The following is a 22447-nucleotide window of genomic DNA, read 5'->3' on the forward strand; positions in this document are numbered from 1 at the left end:
AGATGTCAACATCAAACGATTGCCAAAAGTAGAAAAGACTCGCCGGTTAAGACTGCAAATCGGATATGTGATGGGACCCAATATTCAGGCTTACCTCAACTCAGCGTACAGATTTTCTCATGACCTAACCCGAACTTTTATCCAACAATGCCTATTTCTCTGGATTTGATAAACATGATTAAGAGAATGATATAAAGAATTAAGGATCCCCATCATGGAACAATTGAGTGGACCAGTCGGGATTGGGATGATCCTGGCCCAAGTTTCAGCCTTATCCATGGTTGGCTAAGGTCATAAGCATATGCCTCTCTCTCTCTCTCTCTCTCTCTCTCTCTCTCATATAATAGAAAATTACATCTAAATTAGGGAACATAACTGAAACCTGAAAAACCCAACCAATTCATGCAAAGCAGAAAGGCCCCATAACAAAAATCATCTAACACCTCTGCGAGGAAAATAAAAGAAATAAATTAATTAATTAAGTGTCCTTACTGCTGCAAGCATGATTTACAAAACAAATCCAGTACTTGTTTAAATTTTCGAAATTCATGCTAAAGAGTAACACATCCAATTTGTTCATGAAATTCATAATTCGAAGCCACTACGACTAAGTCACCTAAGTCCTATGGAACACCCTCTTTCTACCACAGCATCGCACAAATAAAAGAGAATTACAATAGTTCAATAAGAGAATAATAACATAATAAACAGATCCTAGTTGAAGCAGAAAAGAATCACTTGGTTGACGGACACCATTCTTTGAAACGGATGTTGTGTGGCTTGACACTACCTTCCCATTTTATGCTTTCCCACCATTTCAGCTCACCTTCAATCTTGACTTCTGCTGCAGAAGCATTTGTGTTATGGAGAGGAAGCTTCTCCAGCAGCGGGCATCCTCGAATCTTCAACTTCTTCAGCATCGGCAAGTGCCCACCACAAATGCTTTTCAGTTTGCGTAGCTCCCAAAGACATAAATCAACTAGCTGTGGAAATGCATTTTGCCCTTCCAGGCGGTCTTCTTCAAAGACCTTCTCCAGTCTACAGCAAAATTTTATTTCTAGTAATTTGAGATTCTGTCACCGAATGCTCGAAGAGAAGAAGTTCACGAGCTTCGGGCAACATTCCAAATATATATTCTTTAGGCATGCGAAGCTCCCTCTTCCCAACTGCCACCGACACACTGTTCTTAATTTGGCAAGATCGGACACCCTTAGATTTTCTAAACAAACTGCTGCATCAATGTCTGCCATTCTTCCAACGAACAGAATCTCCAGTTGATGGCATTTCTCAATCCAACATTCTTTAAGGTTGTCCATCTCCATGCCAAGATTGGACAGTGCCTTAATGAACGCATTGCCATACAAATGAAAGAATTCTGTCACTGAGAGAACCCCTCTAACACCGTCTAGGGAATTCTTACCACCACAAACCTCCAGTTTTCTTTCATAACTCAAAGACTGCTCAAATCGAGTATAAATACGCTGGTAGAAAAATCGGTTTCTTTTAAAATCACGATATCTATCCTTGCGCCCTCCCTCGCAGGGACAAACCAAGAAATGGAATTTTTGAAAGCAGGATTTCCACAGTTTCGAGCTTTCAGCCAAAGACTCAAAAACACTTGCATCACCGACAGAGATGTGACGACTGCTGCTGTCTTGGAGCTGCTCATGCAGCAAGTTCAAGCCACATCGATCCCAATTCAAGTTTTCTGGAAGCCGATTTATATTTCTCCAGTCAACCGTCTTGAGATGCTCCATTCCCAACAGGTCCAGGCACCGCAAGCTAGTCAGATTGAAAATTTCGTGTGGGAGCTCTTCCATTTTCGTGCCTGAAAGATGAAGTGCCTCAAGTTTTGAATGTTTATTTGGGCTGACCAGTTTCACTAGAGAGCGACAACCCTTGAGTGAGAGCCGGCTGAGGTTGCAGGCACCTGAGATGTTGAGACGTCGGAGACTTTGCATGTTATGGAAGGATACCTCCACCATCTTCGTCAAGGGAGTTTGATGGAGATCGAGGATCTCAAGCTTCTGCATATCCTTTAAGAATGCAGGAAGAACCTCTAGCTTGCAGCAGCTTTGAAGCTTCAACAACCGTAATTCGCATAGGCAGGACATGGACGAGGGCAGGGAAGTGATGCTTGTGGAAGAAAGGTCGAGGACTCGGAGTTTGGTTATGTTCTGGAAAAAACCGTCTGGGATTTCTTGCAAGCGATCATTATTGTTGAGCAACAATGTCGAGAGAAGAGGGCAATTTGGAGAGCGGAATGGGAGTGTTTCTACCTGATTATTGGATAATGAATCCATTGGCATGATTCTTCCCTATTTAAGCTGTACTTCACTGGGAACGTCTGAGAACCAATCACTTCCATTAGCTGGGAATTCATATCCACATGATATTGTCCTCCTGAAGATCCCTCCATTGTATATTGCTCTTGTAGCCAATCCATAAATTCCCCTTCCAAAGACGTTCTCGACAGGTATGATTCATAATATTCAACCCACCTATTTAGATAGGAGTGTAGCCAATTTGGGTTTGATGACACCAGGGCCAATAGCACCATGCACCTCTCTGCGAGCTCTTTGAGCAGTACATTCCCCATTCTCTTGAAAGCCGCTTCTTTATTCTCTTCCTCATTGAAGAATCCATCTAAAAAGCCCACCGACCTCCAATACTCTTCTATCAAGGAATCTGCATCGATGGAGCCTCCATTTCGACAGAGCAAGGAGACGTAAGAGAAGCATTTGAAGACCATGTCTCTGGTTATTGAGAAACCAATGCTGGTAGAAACATCCGCTGCCTCTTCCTGTAAAAAATCCCAGGCGTCTTCTTTAGACCACTCCCCCACCCTGATGTTTACTTGGGCTTTCATTTTGTTACAGACTTCCTGGGATTGAGTTGTGATCACCACTTTGCTGTCGATGGTGAAAGCAGGGGCCGTGATTGGAACTCCCATCTCTTCCAAGTTGATGCTTTCCCAAACATCTTCTAAGACGAGGAGGAACCTCTGGCCGCTTAGCTTAGCCGAGATTTGTTTAGCAGCTGCGGAGAAGTCCATGGACTTTGGGATATCCAATGCCTCCTTCATTCCCATCTGTACCTCCATTAAACGATTCCTTCTCCCCTTTTCATCCATCGCCTTTAAAAGCAACATTCGCGGATCAGATAAACCTTTCTTCAATTCTTCTCTGATTCTCGCCTGCATCTTCTCAGCAAGACTCTCGACTCCCGGTGCTCTTACTCGTATGATCACATCAAACAGATGGCTAGATTCTTTGGATTCATCCATCACCGCTGCAACCACCTGTCTCATGATCCGTGACTTCCCCACACCCTGCCATCCCCAAACTGAGAACACTTAAATATTGACATCTCTCAAACAGTCCCATATCTGTTGCCTCATGTGTCGTGACCAAGCACTCACAACCTCTCCTCCTTGTCTGAGCCGTCGATCATCACCATCCCTGGAAGCTGCCGTCTCCTCCGCACGATCACTTTCTGCAAAATGGAATTCCTTGTTTGGTAATAAGGGTGGAAATGATGAGAGCATGGGCCAGGCACGTTCTGCGCCCTATCAATTTATTGATGTCTGAAAATTACGTGGGCCCACAACGATGTATTTCTTACATCCATATACCTCATGTTTCGGCCCATGCTCTGAAATTATCTATAAATATTGATGAACAGTGTGGATTTAATACAAAAAAAATCATAGTGGGAATTGGAGAAGTCAACATATGAATTATCTGCAACGGGTAAAAGAAGGGTGGTGGGAACTTGAGTTATCGAGTACAATTTAAAAAGGATTTTTTATGGAGGTGGATTGCGTGGTGACCCTAGAAGGATTTGATTGGGCCACGTGTGCTGTTAGATATAGGTGGGCCGGTGACCCATGTGGAAGGATTTGATTGGGCCATGTGTGCTGTCAGAGGTAGGTTGGCCATGATGTTTATGTGAAATTTACTCTGAATATGTGATTGGAAACAATGTATAAGGACAACACTCACCATCCAAAATGTTTCCCTTGGTGTGGCTCACCTGAATTGTGGATGGACTTTAATTTTGGGCCACGGGGTCAAATTTTGGTGTGGCATCTAACGGTTGAAGTGGATTTCATATAATCATCATCGTGGATGGTGAACAATGTAAAGATCAAGGTCATGAGGGTCTCTATCCACGGAGAGAGAGGATCCTGCTCAATTTTGGTCTCGAGTCCTAAAATGATCTCAAATAATGGATGGACGGGGTGGATTTCTCACAAACATCAAGGCGGGCCCCACCAAGAGTAACATGAAATGATGTGGAGAGTGCGGATTGTATGTGTTGAAGATAGTAAAATTCAGTGCGGCCGCTTCTGATTGATCCACGTCATCACTGGATTTCTCTCTACCCATAGATTGCGTGATACACAAGGTGACTTTTAACGTCCACAATGATTTATGTTATAGATCCAAACAGATTATCAATTTTTACAGATCATTCTAAAGGATAAGCCATAAAACAAGGCACATCCAAAGCTAAAGTAGACCACAACATAAAAAATAGTGGGGATTAAACCACCACCGTTAAAACCTTCCTAGGGTACATTGTTAGGTTTTTTTTCCATCTAACTTCTTCGTAAGATAACATATACATGGATAGAGGGGAAAAACAAAAAATACTAACTTGATTAGAGTTTTTGGTGGCCCAAAGAAATTTTCAACAGTAAGCGTACAATTCTCACTATTTCTATAGTGTGGCCACTTGAGCTTTGATCTACATCATTTTCTGTCTAATCCCATAAAATGGTACGGAAAATGAATAGACGGTTTGGATCTAATACTTCCCATCTTCTTCTCTGCACTTGGAATGTGCTGCACCACGGGAGCTGATTAGGTGAGACCCGGGCTAAACCTAGACACTGCGGTAGTTATGGTGCTCACCTTGACTTGTTTATTTTGTATGCACTCCTTTCATCCATTTTTCCAGATAATTCTAAGGTATTATAGAAACAAGAAAGTAGATCCAATTATCAGGTGGACCATATCATAATAAACAGCGGTGATTAATGATTAATAAGCCACAAAAGTTTTATGTCAAGCATATATTTGGTTTACCTCTTCATCCAGGCTTATGTGAACTCATCAACAGATTGATGGAAAATAAAACAAACGGGAACATTAAGTTGAGCCCTAAGAAGTTTTTAATGGTAACGTCTCAATTACCATTGTTTCCTAGAATATAATCCACCGGGTTATTGGATCTTCTTAAATTTTGGCATCATGATCTAAAATGATCCAAAAAACGGACGGACAGAGTAGATAGAGAATACACAAATCAAGGTGGGCTCCGTGTTAAGGCTGCACCGTCTTGGGTGAAGCCCAGTCTCACCTAATCATCTTGCGTGCACCACGTAGTAAGCCATCGAATTTCTTGGAGTGTGAAATTTATGCAGGCCATGCTATGATATATTTCTTAGATCCACAGTCCGTCCATTTTTTTCAGATCATTCTAAAATATGAATCCAAAAACATTGAAAATTCAAAGCTAAAGTGGACCACCCCACTGAAGACAGTAAGAATTCATGCTACTGTTGAAAACTGATTGGGGCCACAGAGCCTTCTAATCAAGTTGATATTTGTATTTTAACTTCATGCAGATATGTGTGATCTTATGAACATGTCAGATGGAAAATAAACCTCACAATGGGCCTTAGGAATGTTTCAACGGTAATTTGTTTAATCTCCACTATTTTCTATGGGGTTATTTACTTCATCTTTGGACGTACCTCATTTTAGGATTATGCTCTATATTTATCTGAAAATATTGATGGACAGTATAGATCTAGCACAAAAATCATGATGGGACCCAGAAAAAATTCCACACACTTCAAGAATTGTGTTGTGTAATGAGATAGAAATCAGTCGTATCTCGTTAGCTGAGTGACTGAGTCATCAGAAATATCGTGGAGGAATGAAAAGCAACAGCTACCACTGGAAATTTTTGTGCCTTAAACACAGACGATCCACACTCTGCAACTTATCCCACTTCCGACACCTTCCAAAAATGGTTTACAGTGAAAAGATAGAAAAACCAATAGATGTAGATACCTGGTATTTGCCTCCTCTTATGTCCTGCGTTCACAATCTCTCCTCTTCTTCTAAGCTGTCCATCATCTACCATTACCTCGGCAGGATATATTTCTGCAAAATTCGAATTCCTTGTTTTGTAAGATTGGAAATGAGTGCATGGGCTAAACATGGAATAGTCATTTTAGACGGACCCATCGGGACCAAACTTCATATGTAGCCGTTATCTCACCAATATATATTTCTAGACTTGAAGGGCCTGTTTGAATATCACCTACACCTAACAAGTAACCCTTTTTATTATTATTATTATTTGTTTCTATATATATATATATATATATATATATATATATATATATAAAGCTTTTAGCAAATAAAAAATTTATTTTTGGAAGTTAGTTTGATTAGCACTATTAGATTTTCTTTTTCTTGATTAGCACTATTAGATTTTCTTAATTTTTTTATTTTTTTTTTTTTTTTCGGAAGTTTCTCTACTTTTCTACTCCCCTTCTCCCGGCACAGATTTGGTGGATCCCTAACTGTGGAGCCCACTATGGTGATGCGTGAGCCTTACATCCACAGCGTCCATCCAATTTTACACATCACTTTAGAGCAAGATCCAAAAAATGAAGCATATCCAAATCTCTAGTGGACCACACCACAGGAAATAGTGGTGATTGATCGTTAAAAACTTCTTCTCGACCACGAAAGTTTTGGATCAAGCTGATATTTTTGTGGTCCCTTCGTTCATGTCTTTGTAACCTCATCAAGAGGTGGGCCACACAGTAAGGGATCCAAGGACCTATTCTCTAGAATTGGACACTCCGCATAAAAGGTGGCCGCGTATGATGGACAACCCATATAAAAAATGAGGCCCACATGATGGATGATCCACATCAAAGATGGGCTTCATGTGATGGATAATTAACATTGATGGTGGGCTCACATGATAGATGACTTATATCAAATTGGGCTCCACATAATGGGCATCCCACATCAAAGGTCAGCCTCTAATGATTAATGGTTTATATCCAAGGTAGGGCCCGCATGATGGACGACCCACATCAAAGGTAGGGCCCTGACGCAGGGATGAACATGATGAGGTCGATCCACGAAGCCTCTCTGGACTCCTCACATAGACTTCTCGAATCCACGACGAAAAAAAAAAAAAAAATAGAAATAATATTCTAGAAAATTTGTAAATTGATTAATGATTGAATAAATGAATTTACATCCTTTAAATAGGGATACTAAGCCATGGAAGAAGTTTCGGAATTAAACTATAGCTAAAACTCCTAGAAATCGCGAGTTACTATAAATAGTAAACTTACTATTTATAGACAGTCGTAATTCCTACTAGTGCGCATGGTTTTCAGCCAAAAATAGTAAATAGTAAGTGTTCTATTTGGCTTCAGCATGTTGTTCTTCTAATTATTCTAAGCACTTTTAATGTTGGGCGCAACTCGCAGATCCCAACGGATGAAGAGTTATAATCAAACTAAAACTTATTATAAAAAATGAAATTAAATTAGGAATTTGACTGACGATGTGATGGTATTTCACAAATTCGGCTTGGGGAAAATCATATATGGTATATCTGATAGCTCATTGCAGTTTGTGAGATACGTATGTTTGAAGTTCTGACAGTCCGGATCACCTCCATCTCTGATCGGGCCTTTTCTAGTCCATCTTGGCCATGAAACTATCCACGACCCGCTCTGCATCAGGCCCACACTATAAGGTGGGATCCACATGATGGACAACGGATAGAGGACCACATGATGGATAATAACATTGATTATAAGCCCCACATGATGGATGACCCATATCAAGGTGGGCCACATGAGGACAATTCACATCGAAGATCTGCCCCTAGCTAGTGATGAATGACCAACGTTTAAGGCAAGTCCCACATAATGGACAGCCCATTTTGAAGTTGGGCCTGCATGATGAATGGTCCACATTAAGGTGGCCAGGCATGATGGACGACCCACATCCAAGGTGGGCCTCACATGCTGGGTAACCGATATCAAAGGGGGAGCAGATTAGGTGAGACCCCATATCCACTAAGGTGGGTGGGACTCCTATGGTATCGACTGTCATCCACCGTCCGTCCATATTGAAAGCTCATTTTAGGGCATGATAAAAAAATGATGCAGTTCCAAATCCAAGATGATCTACATCCAATAATTTCTTTCTAAAATTCATAATTCGAAGCCACTAAGACTAAATCAAAGTTCAATGGAACAACCTCTTCTTTCTAGCACATAGTAACCCAAATAAAAGAGAATTACAGTAGTAGTTCAGGAAGAGAAGAATAACACAGCAAACAGGGACAGTTTAAACAGAGAAGAATCACTTACTTGATAGACAACATTCTTTGAAACGGATGTAGCTTGGCTTGATACTGCCCTCCCATTTTATGTTTTCCCACCATTTCAGCTCACCTTGGATCTCAACTTGTGTTGCAGAAGCATTTGTGTTATCGAGAGGAAGCTTCTCCAGCAGTGGGCATCCTCGAATCTTCAACTTCTTCAGCATCGGCAAGTGCCCACTGCAAATGCTTTTCAGTTTGCATAGCTCCCAAAGATATATATCAACTAGCCGTGGAAATGCATTTTGCCCCACCTCGCTGTCTTCTTCAAAGACCTTCTCCAGTCTACAACAGAATTTTATTTCAAGTAATTTGAGATTCTGTAACCGAATGCTCGAAGAGAAGAAATTGATTAGCTTCGGACAACATTCCAAATATATATGCTTTAGGCATGCGAAGCTCCCTCTTCCCAACTTCCCCCGGCACACTGTTATTAATTTGGCAAGATTGGACACCCTTAGATTTTCTAAGCAAACTGCTGCATCAATGTCTGCCATTCTTCCAACGAACAGAAGCTCCAATTGATGGCATTTCTCAATCCAGCATTCTTTAAGGTTGTCCATCTCCATTCCAAGATTGGACAGTGCCTTAATGAACGCATTGCCATACAAATGAAAGAATTTTGCCATAGAGAGAACCCCTCTAACACCATCTAGGGAATTATTACCACCGCAAACCTCCAGTCCTCTTTCATAACTCAAAGACTGTTCAGATTGAGTATAAATATGCTGGTAGAGAAATTGGTTTCTTTTAAAATGACCATATCTATCCTTGCGCCCTCGCTTGCAGGGACATATCAAGAAGTGGAATTCTAGAAAGCAGGATTTCCACAGTTTCGAGCTACGGTCCAAAGATGAAAAAACACTGGCATCACTGACCGAGATATGACGTCTGCATCTGTCTTGGAGTTGTTCATGGACCAAGCCCAAGCCACATCGATCCCAATTCAATTTTTCTGGAAGCCGATCTATCTTTGTCCAGTCAACCGTCTTGAGATGCTCCATTCCCAACAGGTCTAGGCACTGCATGCTAGTCCGATTGAAAATTTGGTGTGGAAGAACTTCCAATTTCGTGCCTGAAAGATCAAGTGCCTCAAGTTTTGAAAGTTTATCTAGGCTGGCCAGTGTCATTAGAGAGCGGCAACCCTGGAGCGAGAGCCGACTGAGGTTGCAGGCACCTGAGATGTCGAGGCGTCGGAGGCTTTGCATGTTATTGAAGGATGCTTCCACCATCTTTGTCAGGGCAGTTTGATGGAGATCAAGGATCTCAAGCTTCCACATATACTTTAAGAACGTAGGAAGAACCTCTAGCTTGTGGCAGCTTTGGAGCTTCAACAACCGTAATTCACAAAGGCAGGATATGGAGGATGGCAGGGAAGTGATGCTTGTAGAGGAAAGGTCGAGGACTCGGAGTCTGGTCATGTTCTTGAAAAGACTGTCTGGGATTTCTTGCAAGCGATCATTATCATTAAGCAATAACGTCGAGAGAAGAGGGCAGTTTGGAGAGCTGAATTGGAATGTTTGTACCTGATTGTGGGATAATGAGATCCATTGGCATGCTTCTTCTGCGTCCAAGTTGTTTTTCACTAGGAACGTTCGAGAACCAATAACTTTCCTCACATGAGAATTCACATCCACATGATATTGTCCTCCTGAAGATTCCTCCATCATAAATTGCTCTTGTAGCCAGTTCATAAGTTCTGCTTCCTGAGGATGATTGTCCCACGAATATATATTTAGCCTTCTAGTCTGCTCTCGAAGGAGAGAGAGGTAATTTGGGTTTGATGACGTCAGGGACAATAGAACCATGCATCTCTTCGCGAACTCTTTGAGCAGTACATTCCCCAGTCTCTTGAAAGCCACTTCTTTAATCTCCTCCTCATTGAAGAATCCATCTAAAAAGCCCTCCGACCTCCAATACTCTTCTATCAAGGAATCTCGGTCGATGGAGCTTCCGTTCTGACACAAAAAGGAAACGTAAGAAAAGCATTTAAAGACCATGTCTCTGTTTGAAAAACCAATGCTGGAAGCCACATCAGCCGTCTCTTCCTGTAAAAAATCCCAGGCATCTTCTTCAGACGGCTCCTCCACCTTGATCTTTAATTGAGCTCCCATTTCAGAACAGACTTCATCGGATTGAGTGGTGATGACGACTTTGCTGCCACTTGTAATCGGAACTCCAATCTTTTGCAAGTCAAAGCTTTCCCAAACATCTTCAAAGATGAGGAGGAACCTTTGGCCGCTTAACTTATCATTGATACTCTTTGCAGTTGCGGAGATTTGTATGGAGTCTGGGATCTCCAATGCCTTCTGGATTCCCATCTGCACCTCCATGAACCGATTCCTTCTCCCATTTATAGCCAACCGCCATAAAACATCTTCACCAACACTGTAAGACCAATAAATGCGCTTCTCCGGGTCTCTTTTGATTATATCCGGCATCTTCTCTCCAAGACTCTCGATCCCTGGCGCTCTTACCCGTATGATCACATCAAACAGATGGCTAGATTCTCCGGATTCCTCCATTGCGGCGACCACCTGTCTCACGATCCGTGACTTCCCCACTCCCTGCCATCCCCATACTGAGAACACTGAAATATTGTCATCTCTCAAGCAATCCCATATCCGTTGCCTCATGTGTTGTGACAAAGCGCTCACAACCTCTCCTCCTCCTTTGAACCATCGATCATCATCTCTAAAAGCTGCCATTGCCTACGCCGGATCTCTCCTGCAAAATTCGAACTCATCATCTCATGATTAAGACTTTTAATGCTCAAGTCAATTTTCAAAGCTGTTTAATGCTCAAGTCATTTTAGCTGGACCCAATCAACACTTTTTTTTTTTTTCAATGGATCTGCTTCATTTTGAGATAGTCCCTAAAATGATCCCGATAAATGGATGGACGGCGTGGATACAGAATACAAACATCACCCTGGACCCGACAGTAATCCGATCCGTGGCACGAGCTTTTAAAACACGCCTATTTTCTCCATCCCGAATAGATTGCACACTACACGCACGGCTTCAACGTGCGGAACTCTGTGGGCCCCACCATGATTTGTGTGTTAGATCCACTCCATCCATCAATTTTTCCAGCACTATTGAGCAGTAGGGATTAAATGAACTACCATTGAAACCTTCTATCGCACAATAATGAGATTTATTTGCCATCTAACCTGTGTATGAGGTCACACGTAACTGGACGAAGGAAAAATACAAATATCATGGTGGAGCCCACGTAACTTTCACGCGTCAGCGCCGTATGGTGCAGCGTATCGGGAGAAGAAAACCAGAATGTTGAATGCCCATCAATCAGTTGGCCCGCATTAGTGGCAGCCATGGTGGTACTATCCACCAGATGGATGGTTTGGGTCAAATTGAATCAAGCAAGGGAAAAAGGTATTATGCGCTCGAACGGATGGGAACGTCCCATGAGGTCGAGCTGTGTGGGCCCCACCGTGATGCTTTTCGAACATCTACCCCATCAGTCAGATGCACCATTTCATTGTGGGCCTAGTTCTCAAAAATCAAGTCAATCTGTGACTTGTGGGCCACACTACGTACAGAAGTTGAGAGGGGCCGTGCACCATTAAAACATTCATAATCATTTTTTTGGACTCACCGAGATGTGGTTTGCAAATCCAGCCCATCCATTATGTGTGTCCCATTAGATGAGGGTTCATACCAAGTTTCAGACACATGAAAATTTCAGGTGGGCCCCACCAAGTGCTTTTATATGTTTTTAGCATGTCTTCACATGATTTTAGATGGTATGGCCCACCTGAGTTTTGTATATGGTTGATTTTTGGGATATCCCATAATTTAAAGGGGACCCGTCAAATGCACGGTGTTGATAGACGACATGCATCACAGTGGGGCCCACACAGCTGGAGCCGTGAGGCCCAGCTCGCTGGCCGTCCGCCAGCCGCAGGCAGCGTCTGCTGCGTTCTGACAGCAGCAGCGCTGCTTATGGGAACTCCTCCTGAGGTTGAGTTGTGGGCCCCACCATGATGTATGTCGAACATCTACCCCATCAGTCAGATGCACCATTCCAAATGGACCTGCGCTTAAAAATAAAGTTAATCCATGACTTTTGTGGCCACACCACATCCAAAAGTGGAAATGGGTTATCCTCCTATTAAAACATTCATAATCATTCATTGAGCCTACCAAGTTGTGGTTAACAGATCCAGCCCATCCATTAAGTGTTCCACTTGTATAAGGGGTCACAATAAGTTCCAGATGCATCCAAATTTTAGGTGGGCTCCACCAAGTGCTTTTATATGTTTTAGACATGTCTCTACATTATTTTAGATGGTATGGCTCACCTGACTTCCTTATATGACTGATTTTTGAGATATATCATCATTCAAAGGGGACCCATCAAATGCATGGTGTTAACGTTGGGCACACATAACGGTGGCGCCCACATAGTTCGACCTCATGGGAAGTTCCCATGAGCTCGACTGTATAGAACATTTTCCCATATATATATATATATATATATATATATATATATATATATATATATATATATATATATATATATATATAGATATATATGAATTGAGGTGAGCCACATCATAGATAACAAATGGTTGGCCACAGCATAGGTTGTATGCGAGGTGCGCCATGGAATGTAGAATCCATCCAAACCGTTCATCATGTGGAACCCAGCAGGATGACGGGTAACCCCAATTAAAATAGTTTGGATTATCCAAACATGTGATTGACGCCCATTTGTTTATTAAAATTACAGTCCCACCTATTTTGGCTTCAATCATACAATTGACGGCCACCGATAACTAGACAAGGAAAGAATAAATTACGTACTGAACTAAAATTATACCAACTCACTTTTGTTAGTATTGTGACTTGTATTGTTAGGGAATTCCATAAAATAATACTTGGATAATTTGGTATTTAAAAAGGTACCAGGATGTAAATATCTATTAATGTGGTACTATTTTATAGAAGCAAGAGCTTTCTGGTCCACGCAGATTGCATGGTACCAGGGAGGTATCCATGCCCTCCATCCATTTCTACCTATCATATTAGTTAAGAAATATGTCTGACAAGCTTACAAAGACTTGCCAAGATTGGAAGTTTTTTATAATCTAGATATACTCGGCAAGGCTATCTCACATGATTTTGCCAAAATGAGAGATCTCCGTAGAGATGACCAGAGCTTCCATGATGACTATGAAGGTTCGAGAGGCTGATTCCTCCCATGGAAGGAAATCAAAGGCCGTGATGAAGAATCCAATTTCGATTAAGATACGACCTATATTGGAACATTTAAGGACCTCTTTAGCCAAGCTATCATGGAAATCTGAAACTGGTTTGACATTGTAATAATTAAGAATTTTGAACCAACAAGGAAACCTAATAAGAGTTGCCACTTTGCCGAGCTATATAAGGAGCATGCGATGAAGAGCTCGGAGCCTGAGCTAAATACAGTTTCTCTACACAATACAATGCTACTTATCTTAATTCTAGATTTTATTTATTTATTTATTTTTTAAATTCCTCCACTTTCGTCCAGCTCCAGTGCCAAATGTATAGAGTTTAAGATAGCTTACATTGTTGCTATCTAGTGCCATTGGTATAGTACGCATAAGAGTAGCACAAATATCGATGACCTACTGTTGTCGGATCCCCGATCAACCAAGTCCTTACTTGGAAGTTTACACCCTGGTCACATCCTGCCAACCACTTGCCTCAATTGTTTGTCTATACAGCCGATTGTGAGTATTTGTCTTCTATTTATCTCTCTACTTATTTTGTTTCCTTGTTAGAGTACTAAGCTCCAACAAAATTATTACCCAACAGAAGTAACCTTTACATAGTACATAAACCTCCCTGCAAACTCAATCCAGACTTAACTTGAGATGTAGGAAAGGTTGCAAATGAAATTCCACCGAACTAAGCCTGAAGTCACCATGGCTAATTTATCCCAACTTCACCAATTGCCTGGAGAATTGGCCAAACAATTCATTGTCCAACTCAAGGGCACTAAGAATTGGTGCCCTATGATTCTTCCCGAGGCTGAGTTCGCTAGACTCGTCTTAAAAAGCATGGACTTTGAGCTTCACAAAAAGTTTGAAAGCAAGCACTTTGGTGACCTATTCAAGTTGTCAACTAGGGTCACCTATTACAAACAAATTCTCCCTGAGGAGAGTCATCAGATGAACTAATCACATGGCATGTTTTATCGTGACTCTAACTATGAACGGAACATCATGGAGGTAATATAGGCAAACAATTGTACAAATTTCCGACTTTAAATCATTTTGAAGTTTAGACCTTCACAAGTGTGAACCCTCTGAAGGCTATCCTCAAGTCCTTGAGGCAATACTCTTTTGACAGTTCTAAGGCTGAAGAAATCTTTGACTTGTTGTTAGAGGTCAGATTTATCAAACTCTCTGACTACCAGAAGAATCCATTGGCTAAGGAACAAAAAGGAGAGTACTGGAAGTGGAAAAGTTTCAAAACATGTTCTACTAAGAGTTGTGTAATTTTCAGTAATATCATCTCGGAGAACATTGATAAAGGCCTCCTAAAGTTTCTCGAAAAGGATGCCATGGGGGTCGACTGAGATCCTTTCCCAAAGACCGTTAGCGTCAATGTCATCACGGATGAAATTAATATGATCGGTCAAATTACCACTAATAAATCCAAGGTGGTGACTCCTTAAACACTAACAAAGGAGCCATCTAAACCTAAATGACAAGCAACTATTGCTTCCTTCAAATCTTTGTGGCCAAACCAACAAAGGAAGCAAGCTTCAATGGGAGATTAATGATAATGCCCCTCCCGATGAACTCAAGAAAAATTTGGTGATGTATGAATGCTGCTCGAGGCACATCGAGAAGGGTACAAAACGTTCATCACTCAACGAACGATATAATTGGTTGTCATGATTGTCCACCCAACTAAGGACAAGACAATTACCAGGGCGTCAACAACCAAACCAACGGTAGCACTACTCGCTTCTTACCCCCACAAGCGTAGAAAGACGAGTTGACATTTCACGTTGCCTATAATCATAAGAGTACGAAACCCTAACCAAATCAAGTTTGGGTGCCCAAGGATTCATGAACTGCCACATTAAGCTCTAAGGAGACACTTTGTAGGCTAGCCTGATCACCCACAACTTTGCTGGCCACCCGTAAGGCCACGAATGGTTAAGCCTGGTGAAGCATTCACCAACCAGTGGACTATTGCAATCCATCAAAAATTTTCACAAGATCCTCAAGGACTGACCATAACTCAGAGACACGGGTTACAAAGGTGGAGGGCTATGGCTAGGGCATTCGCCATTGCTGATCGGGTTATATGCAATAGGATGCAATTGATCGCAGAGAGGTTCGGACCATTCCACGAACGTTCAACACCTTAGGAGCCAATGCCCTCCCGCAGAGAGATCCACGTGGAGGAGGATTTTAAAATATTCTCATCTCTTCTTAGGAAATCTGTTTAGCTTATCAATCCTTCCACGGATCTCCCAGCTTGAGAATTTTCTAAAAGAAATCGGAGATCAGATTCAGACATCTAACTCAAGGGAAAGTAGCCGCAAAACCACATGAACATTTAGGACTATACTGCCCATCACCTTTAATTATAACCTAGCATTTATTTTTCCAATGAACTTCCAAGCATCGTCGGATTAGCCTAATCAGGTGGTTAAGGACATCAAAGAGGTAAGAGAGACCTCAGCGCAAGTAGATATTTGATCCTCCATAGCTGACCATGGCCATGGAGCCAGACAGACTGTTGTCATTGAGGACAATGAAGAACCAAAGAAGGTCATCTCTACGAAACCTTCACATTCGATAACCAAACACTTGAAACCTTTCTATGTGACCACACATATGGATGGTTGCCTAGTTTCGTGAGTTATGGTCAACAACAGTGCAGCCATAAATATCATTCTAATGTCAATGGTCCAAAGGCTAAAAAAAACACCGCAGGACTTAATGCCAACCGAGGTTACTATATCAAGTTTCGTAGGAGGGGTCACAAACACCAAATGAGTGCTCTTTGTGGAACTACTAGTAGGAAGTAAAAAGGTCGTGATGGTTTTCTTCGTGATTTAGCCAACAAGCAGCTACCACACACTCCTAGGGAGAGATTTGGTCCATTCCATTTAGTATATCCCGGCATCCCTACATTAGTTTCTGATTCTTTGGTATGGAAAGAAGGTTGAAATTGTTTATGCAGGCAATCGACCATTCGTAGTCGTATCAAATATGGGCGAAGCTAATTTTTATATAGGGTAGATCAATCCATTGTGCTGTATCGGCCAAAACAAACATGGCTGGCTCACAGGAGTCACTACTACGATATATCCCTCCCAAGATGTGGACACGATTATCTCAATGGACTCTTCTCAAGATTGGGATATGCTCATGCCCTATATGATATGTCAAAATAGATGGACAACATGGATAGAACATATAAATCACGGTGGGCCCATAGAGCCTCTGACAACCATTCATCTCTAGCCAGAGCTAGTACCCAATCCACATCTAAAGGCACCAAAGCGAAGCCTTTAACATCCATGCAGATTGCATAGGATACTCTATAGGCCCATTATGATGTTATTTGCATGAGCATTTTAGAGCATGAATCCAAAAACGGGCAGATCCAAATCTACATTGGACCACACTATACATTATGACGACCAATAAACATTATGGTGGGCATTATAGTGGGCCTTAGCAATTTTTAATTGTGGGTGTTCAATCAGCACCTACTTCTATGAAGAGCTGGGCATTGAGTCGGGTCGGACCGAGTTAAGGCTAACCTGACTCAATCCGGTTTTAAAATAGTCCTGAGCCGAACTTGACCCGACTTGGTAGCAAGTCCATCATGGCCGACCCAATCTGAGTTCGGGTTTGGCTTGGACTAATCCGAACCAAGTCCGACCCAATCACAAGTATCGAGTCGGGTCAAGTTGGCACCAAGTCAGGTCGGGTGCAAGGGGTATCTACAGGCTAAAATCACAACTCGAAACCTAGATTCACTTGCCAGAATTGCAACTTCTCTATCAACTCAAAAGCTAGTTTTATTTATTTATTTATTTATTATTTTAAATTTAATATATATGTACTAGTCGAGTTTTGAATCTAGTCGAATCAGTACCGAGTTGGATTTCAGGTCCAGTTGAGTTATCAAACTCGATTGGGTTTGAGTTCGGATTAGATGAAGTCAACTTGATTCAAATTAACTCACCTACTTAGTTCGAATCGTGTCAGATCTGAATGAGTCAGACAAGTCGAGTCGTCCCATGCTCAGCTCTACTTCTATGGTATGGTCCAGCCGAGATTTGGATCTGTTTAATTTGTGGGTTCATGCCCTAACAAGAGCCCAGAAAACAGATGGATGGCATGGATACAGACTTCATACGTCAACGTGGACCCACGGTAAATGCTGTAACAAATTTGGAAATCTTTAACCTGCCATAGAGACAGCAGGAGATTGCCTGTGGCCTAAGGCTTCATATATTTGAAAGCTGTGTGTGGGATCCATAGAGATCTCCGTAACAAATCCATTCTGTTTGTCAGTTTTGCTAGATAACAATAGGAAGTATTAAAATCAGGCAGATTCATCGAAACAACATAGATTTGAACGCTTGAAAACTTTATGGGCCCCAAATATTTTCCATCAGGATGATATTTATGCCTACAGTTTATTTTAAGTATTAATAAATAATCTTACGAACAATTCGATAGCCTATAAATATCATGAACATTATGGTAAGCTCCAGGAAGGTTTCAACGGTGGAACATCCACCTGCTGTTGTGTGGCCCACGTGAGTTTTCGATCTACCTGATGTTTAGAATCCTGTCCCATTGTTTTCTTGCATAACTGATGGACAGAGTGGATTTGTAATGGGCATATCTGTGGGCCCTACACGGTTTCGACTACAGGAAGTTCCTGTGGCCCCAACATGATGTATGTGTTTAATCCACGCTGTCAATTTATCTTTTCATATTATTTTAAGAAATAAGCTAGAAAATGAGTCAGATCCAAATCTCAAGTGGACCATGCTGCAGGAAAGAGTGGTAATGAACACTCACCATTAAAAAACTCTTATGTGGTATAAAAGTTTTGGATCAAGTTGATAATTGTTTCTTCCCTTCATCCAAGTCTGTATGACTTAATTAATCAGGTTAAATGGAAAACAAACATTATAGTGGGCCCTAGGATGTTTTAATGTTTTGCATTTAATCACCACTATTTCCTATGGTGTGGTCCACCTGAGATTTGATGCAGCCTCATTTTTGGGCTAATGCACTAAAACGATATGGAGAAACTGATAAACAAAGTGGATAAAACACACGGTGGGAGCAGCAGTAGCCACGCCCCTACTAAAATTGAATTGTTAAGAGAAAATGACATGGAGAAATGGATAGACAGAGTGGAGAAATGAGCAGCAATAGCCTCATTTTTTGTCTAATGCACTAAAATGATAGGGAGAAATGGATAGACAGAGTGAATAAAATACATGCATTATGATGGGAGCAGCAGTAGCCACGTTCCTACTAACATTGAATTATTAATAGAGATCTTGATTTTATTTTTTTTTCTTAAGATTTTTCTTGTATATTTACATCTAGATACATATTTAAATCTACTTCTTTTTTTTTTTTTTTTAAATTTTTAACACACACTCACCGCTTCCGCCGGACACTCAGGCACTCACACACTGGCAGCACAATGGGTGCTCGATCCTGTGACCTTGTGTGTAACTTTATTAATTGGTGGGCATTTTCATTATTTCAGAAAAAATCATACTTCTAATTGATGGAAGTTGGAGAAAACTAAGGGAAAGCAGTCATTTCATATTTAACTTATTAATAACATAGCTTAATGAAAACTTAATTTCAAAAGATACAGGAATGTAAATAACATATTAATGAGGTATGTATTCTTTTGTAAAAACGGATTTTATTTTATTTACGATTATCAAAATGTATAAAAGATATTCGATATTTGTAGAGATTTGGAGAAATTTTACCGTACACTCTTATTAACAAATAAGAAAGTATCCCAACAAATATGAAAATATCCCAACCTACTAGGATTATCCTAACACTAACAAACTTAAATTCTACCAATACTCAAACTTGGAATGGACCTAAATCCAACCCATGCATGCACTGGTGGATTGGGTCGGGTTTGAAACTCAGACCTACTTATCAAAGGGAACTCATCACCTACAGGGGCTGCACCACAACTGGTCGTACAGGGAATTTTCAGCCATTGAATGCATTGAGTGGGTGTAGGGCTGTACACAAACCGAGTTAGCTCGGTTAGCTCGCTCAACTCGACTCGAAAAGGCTCGATTCAACTTGGTTTGAAACCGAGTTCGAGCTTGCCCAATCTTGACTCGACTCGGATCAAATCCCAACTCGAAACAAACTCGGATCAAACAAGTTTGGTAACTCAGTTACTTTGATACCGATGTTGCTTACCTTGTGTTTGATGAAATGACTCAACCAAGTGTCGGGTGGTGCAAGGAATGTATGTATATGAAACAAATACCCATTTTTCTTGATTTTGATGTTGCCTACTAGGTGTTTGATGAAATACCTGTAAAGAGCTATTGCTGTTTTACATTGTTTTACATATGATAAGAAATTGAAAGTGCACTCCATGTGTTTGTGAAAATGCCGCACGGGCTCGATCTTGGCTCAAACTCGGCTCGAATTGGCCTGAGCTGCTGATCGAACCAAGCCGAGCTGGCCAATTAGGCTCGAGGACCCAGCCGAGCAGAGTTCGCGCTAGGGTTAGCTAGCGGCCGAGCTGAGTCAACCTGTGCCAAGCTCGACTCGGTTCGACTGGTGTACACCTCTAAGTGGGTGCCATAGAAAAATAAAATAAAAGAACATTTAATGCATCCAATTACTAAAAAAATTTCTATACCACAAGGAGTGGTGTGGGTGCCTGCAGATAATCAGTTCTGATAATTAAATGATTCAGCTCGGAAACTGGCCTCAACCCCAATCAATCCGTCCCACTTGCACACCTTGCAAGAATGCTTTATGAAAATTCACACAAGCCATGATAGAAAATCAATTTTGGCTCTCTTTACGGTAGAAGAGGTCCTAGTGTGTTTCATTCAAGGCCTGAGTTCCCTGTTTGGAGTTATTTTAAAGATGTGGGGTTCATGGTTGACCTATATATCCAAGCCATTGATTTGTTGGCCCCCTATCATGGATGGGCAATTCCCTCAAAATCTTCCAAATTGGAAGATCCTCGCCATCAGATCTTTTAACCATGTATTTGCATGCTAACAATCGAAAAGTTTGAGTTGACCAATTGAGAGGATATACTCGGATTGGTCCATCCATAATCAAGATGTCAAATCAATGGCTTGGATAGACTAACCGTGGGCCCCACATCTGGGGAACACGAGCTAATCGAATGTAAATCCAGGGATTAGATGATTTATCGTGGATACTAAGATTCAAAGCTCTAGCAACTCGTATGAATGCATCTGGAAATTAATTATAACTGCCTTGTGCTTTCGGATTTCAGAGGAATGGTTCCTACCCTGATATTTGTGGTAAACCTACCCTGTCTGTCCATTTTGCTTACCTTGCTAGGATATTGGCCGAAAAATTATGTAAGTTGAAAACTCAAGTATACCGATGCCACAAGAAAAGGATGGTAGGTATATGCCTACTATGATGGTAGGTCATTCCTACTCGGATGAACCGAAAACATAAAAATTAGCCTAATCCAAAACTTCCGTGGCCCCATAAATGTTTCCATAGTGGATGTTCAATTCCCCGTGCCCACTTGAGTTTGGCATTTGTGTCATTTTTGGGCCATGTCCTATAACATGATTTGTAAAAAGGGTTGGACAGGGTGGATTTCTCACAAACATCATGGTGTGCAGACCTAGCTTACCATTCATCGCAGGCAATCCTCCTCCTTACCATTGCAATTCTCATTTTGGATGGCATATGTTCGCTATCTTTTTGTTTTGGTGCATCTAAGATTGGCCTTTGGCCATTTATAGCTGTTCACAGTGACAAATCTCATTTTTAATTTCTTGGCTTGGAGGTTTTTGAATTTTGATGCTTTCTCAGGATATTGTTTTGAAAATCTTAGTAAAATTTTAAAAATATATTATAAATTAATAAATAGTTAAAAATTTTAACAACAAAAAGTAGTTATAATAAGGTAATTTTATGGGAAAGCTCGTTCTTTTTTTCTTTTTTTTAGAATGGAAATTACCCAAGAACCCTCGTGTATTGTTTTTCTTTAAAAGGCAATAAAGTTAGTAAATTTTCTGCCCCACATTGTACGTATATTACATCCAAGTCTATCAAACATCTACAACCAATTATAATGATCACACGGGCCAAAAATCTTTCTGATAGAATCACTAGTTGGGCTGTATATATATCTTGATGTTTTTAAATAGTGTATATCATTCTTTATAATGTGGCTCATCTTCCATTTAGATTGGCTAATTTTTTGTTATCCTTTGTATATTATTTTTTAAATGGTGTATATTATTCTATATATCATTTTAGGGTATATGACCAAAATCGAGGCATATCTAAGACAATGGGGATAATGACATCCATTGTTAAAACTTTCTTGGGGCCACCATGACATTCATTTACCATCCAACCTACTCATTAAGTCATATAAACCTAAAAAGAAAAATGGATATTAGCTCGATCAGATCCTTACTCATGGCTTAGTGGTAGACTTGCAGGAGTTTTAACACTAGGTTCAAGTACCCATTGTGGTGTGTGAAGATGTGTGTGTGTATGCTCACTCGGTAACCAGTACTCACGAGAACTCATGAGCACTTTTTAATAAGTGATGTGAGCACAAAATTTGCCTGGTAAGATTTTTAATCCTCATTGTGTGGTCAACTTATGGCTTGGATTTCTCTCCACTTTGGGCCTACATCCTAAAATGATATGATAAAATATATGAACAGTGTGGATAAAAACCATGTTCATCTATTTTTGTTC

At 40.9% G+C, this 22447-nt stretch overlaps 3 protein-coding genes across 5 annotated transcripts in view; all 3 read right to left on the reverse strand.

The window, feature by feature from the left end:
- Nucleotides 1-151: 151 nt before the first annotated feature.
- On the reverse strand, nt 152-2114 carry LOC131217399 (putative disease resistance protein At4g19050). Its single transcript, XM_058212316.1, has 3 exons — nt 1081-2114; nt 827-1038; nt 152-159 (listed from the first exon to the last, which is right to left on the reverse strand). Exons 1-3 carry the CDS (start codon nt 2112-2114, stop codon nt 152-154), a joined length of 1254 nt encoding a protein of 417 aa, XP_058068299.1.
- LOC131258072 (probable disease resistance protein At1g61190) overlaps nt 1651-22447 on the reverse strand; it is a 39490-nt gene continuing 18693 nt past the window's right edge. Inside the window, exons 1-2 of one of the 3 annotated variants that reach the window (XM_058259121.1) lie at nt 6087-6163; nt 1651-3495 (exon numbers count right to left, since the gene is read on the reverse strand). In XM_058259121.1, coding sequence (XP_058115104.1) covers nt 2276-3310 — 1035 coding nt within the window. In that variant the 5' untranslated portion in view covers nt 3311-3495; nt 6087-6163 and the 3' untranslated portion in view covers nt 1651-2275. Of the gene's footprint in view, nt 3496-6086; nt 6164-10857; nt 11167-22447 lie in introns of those variants that run through there. The other 2 variants (XM_058259122.1, XR_009177852.1) reach the window with 2 other exon arrangements.
- Nucleotides 3356-10772, reverse strand: LOC131217400 (putative disease resistance protein At4g19050). The gene is made up of 2 exons (XM_058212318.1): nt 8513-10772; nt 3356-3495 (listed from the first exon to the last, which is right to left on the reverse strand). The coding sequence occupies exons 1-2, from the start codon at nt 10770-10772 to the stop codon at nt 3356-3358; spliced, it is 2400 nt and encodes a 799-aa protein (XP_058068301.1).

Source organism: Magnolia sinica, chromosome 10 (genome assembly GCF_029962835.1).
Source record: "Magnolia sinica isolate HGM2019 chromosome 10, MsV1, whole genome shotgun sequence".
Lineage (NCBI taxonomy): Eukaryota > Viridiplantae > Streptophyta > Magnoliopsida > Magnoliales > Magnoliaceae > Magnolia > Magnolia sinica.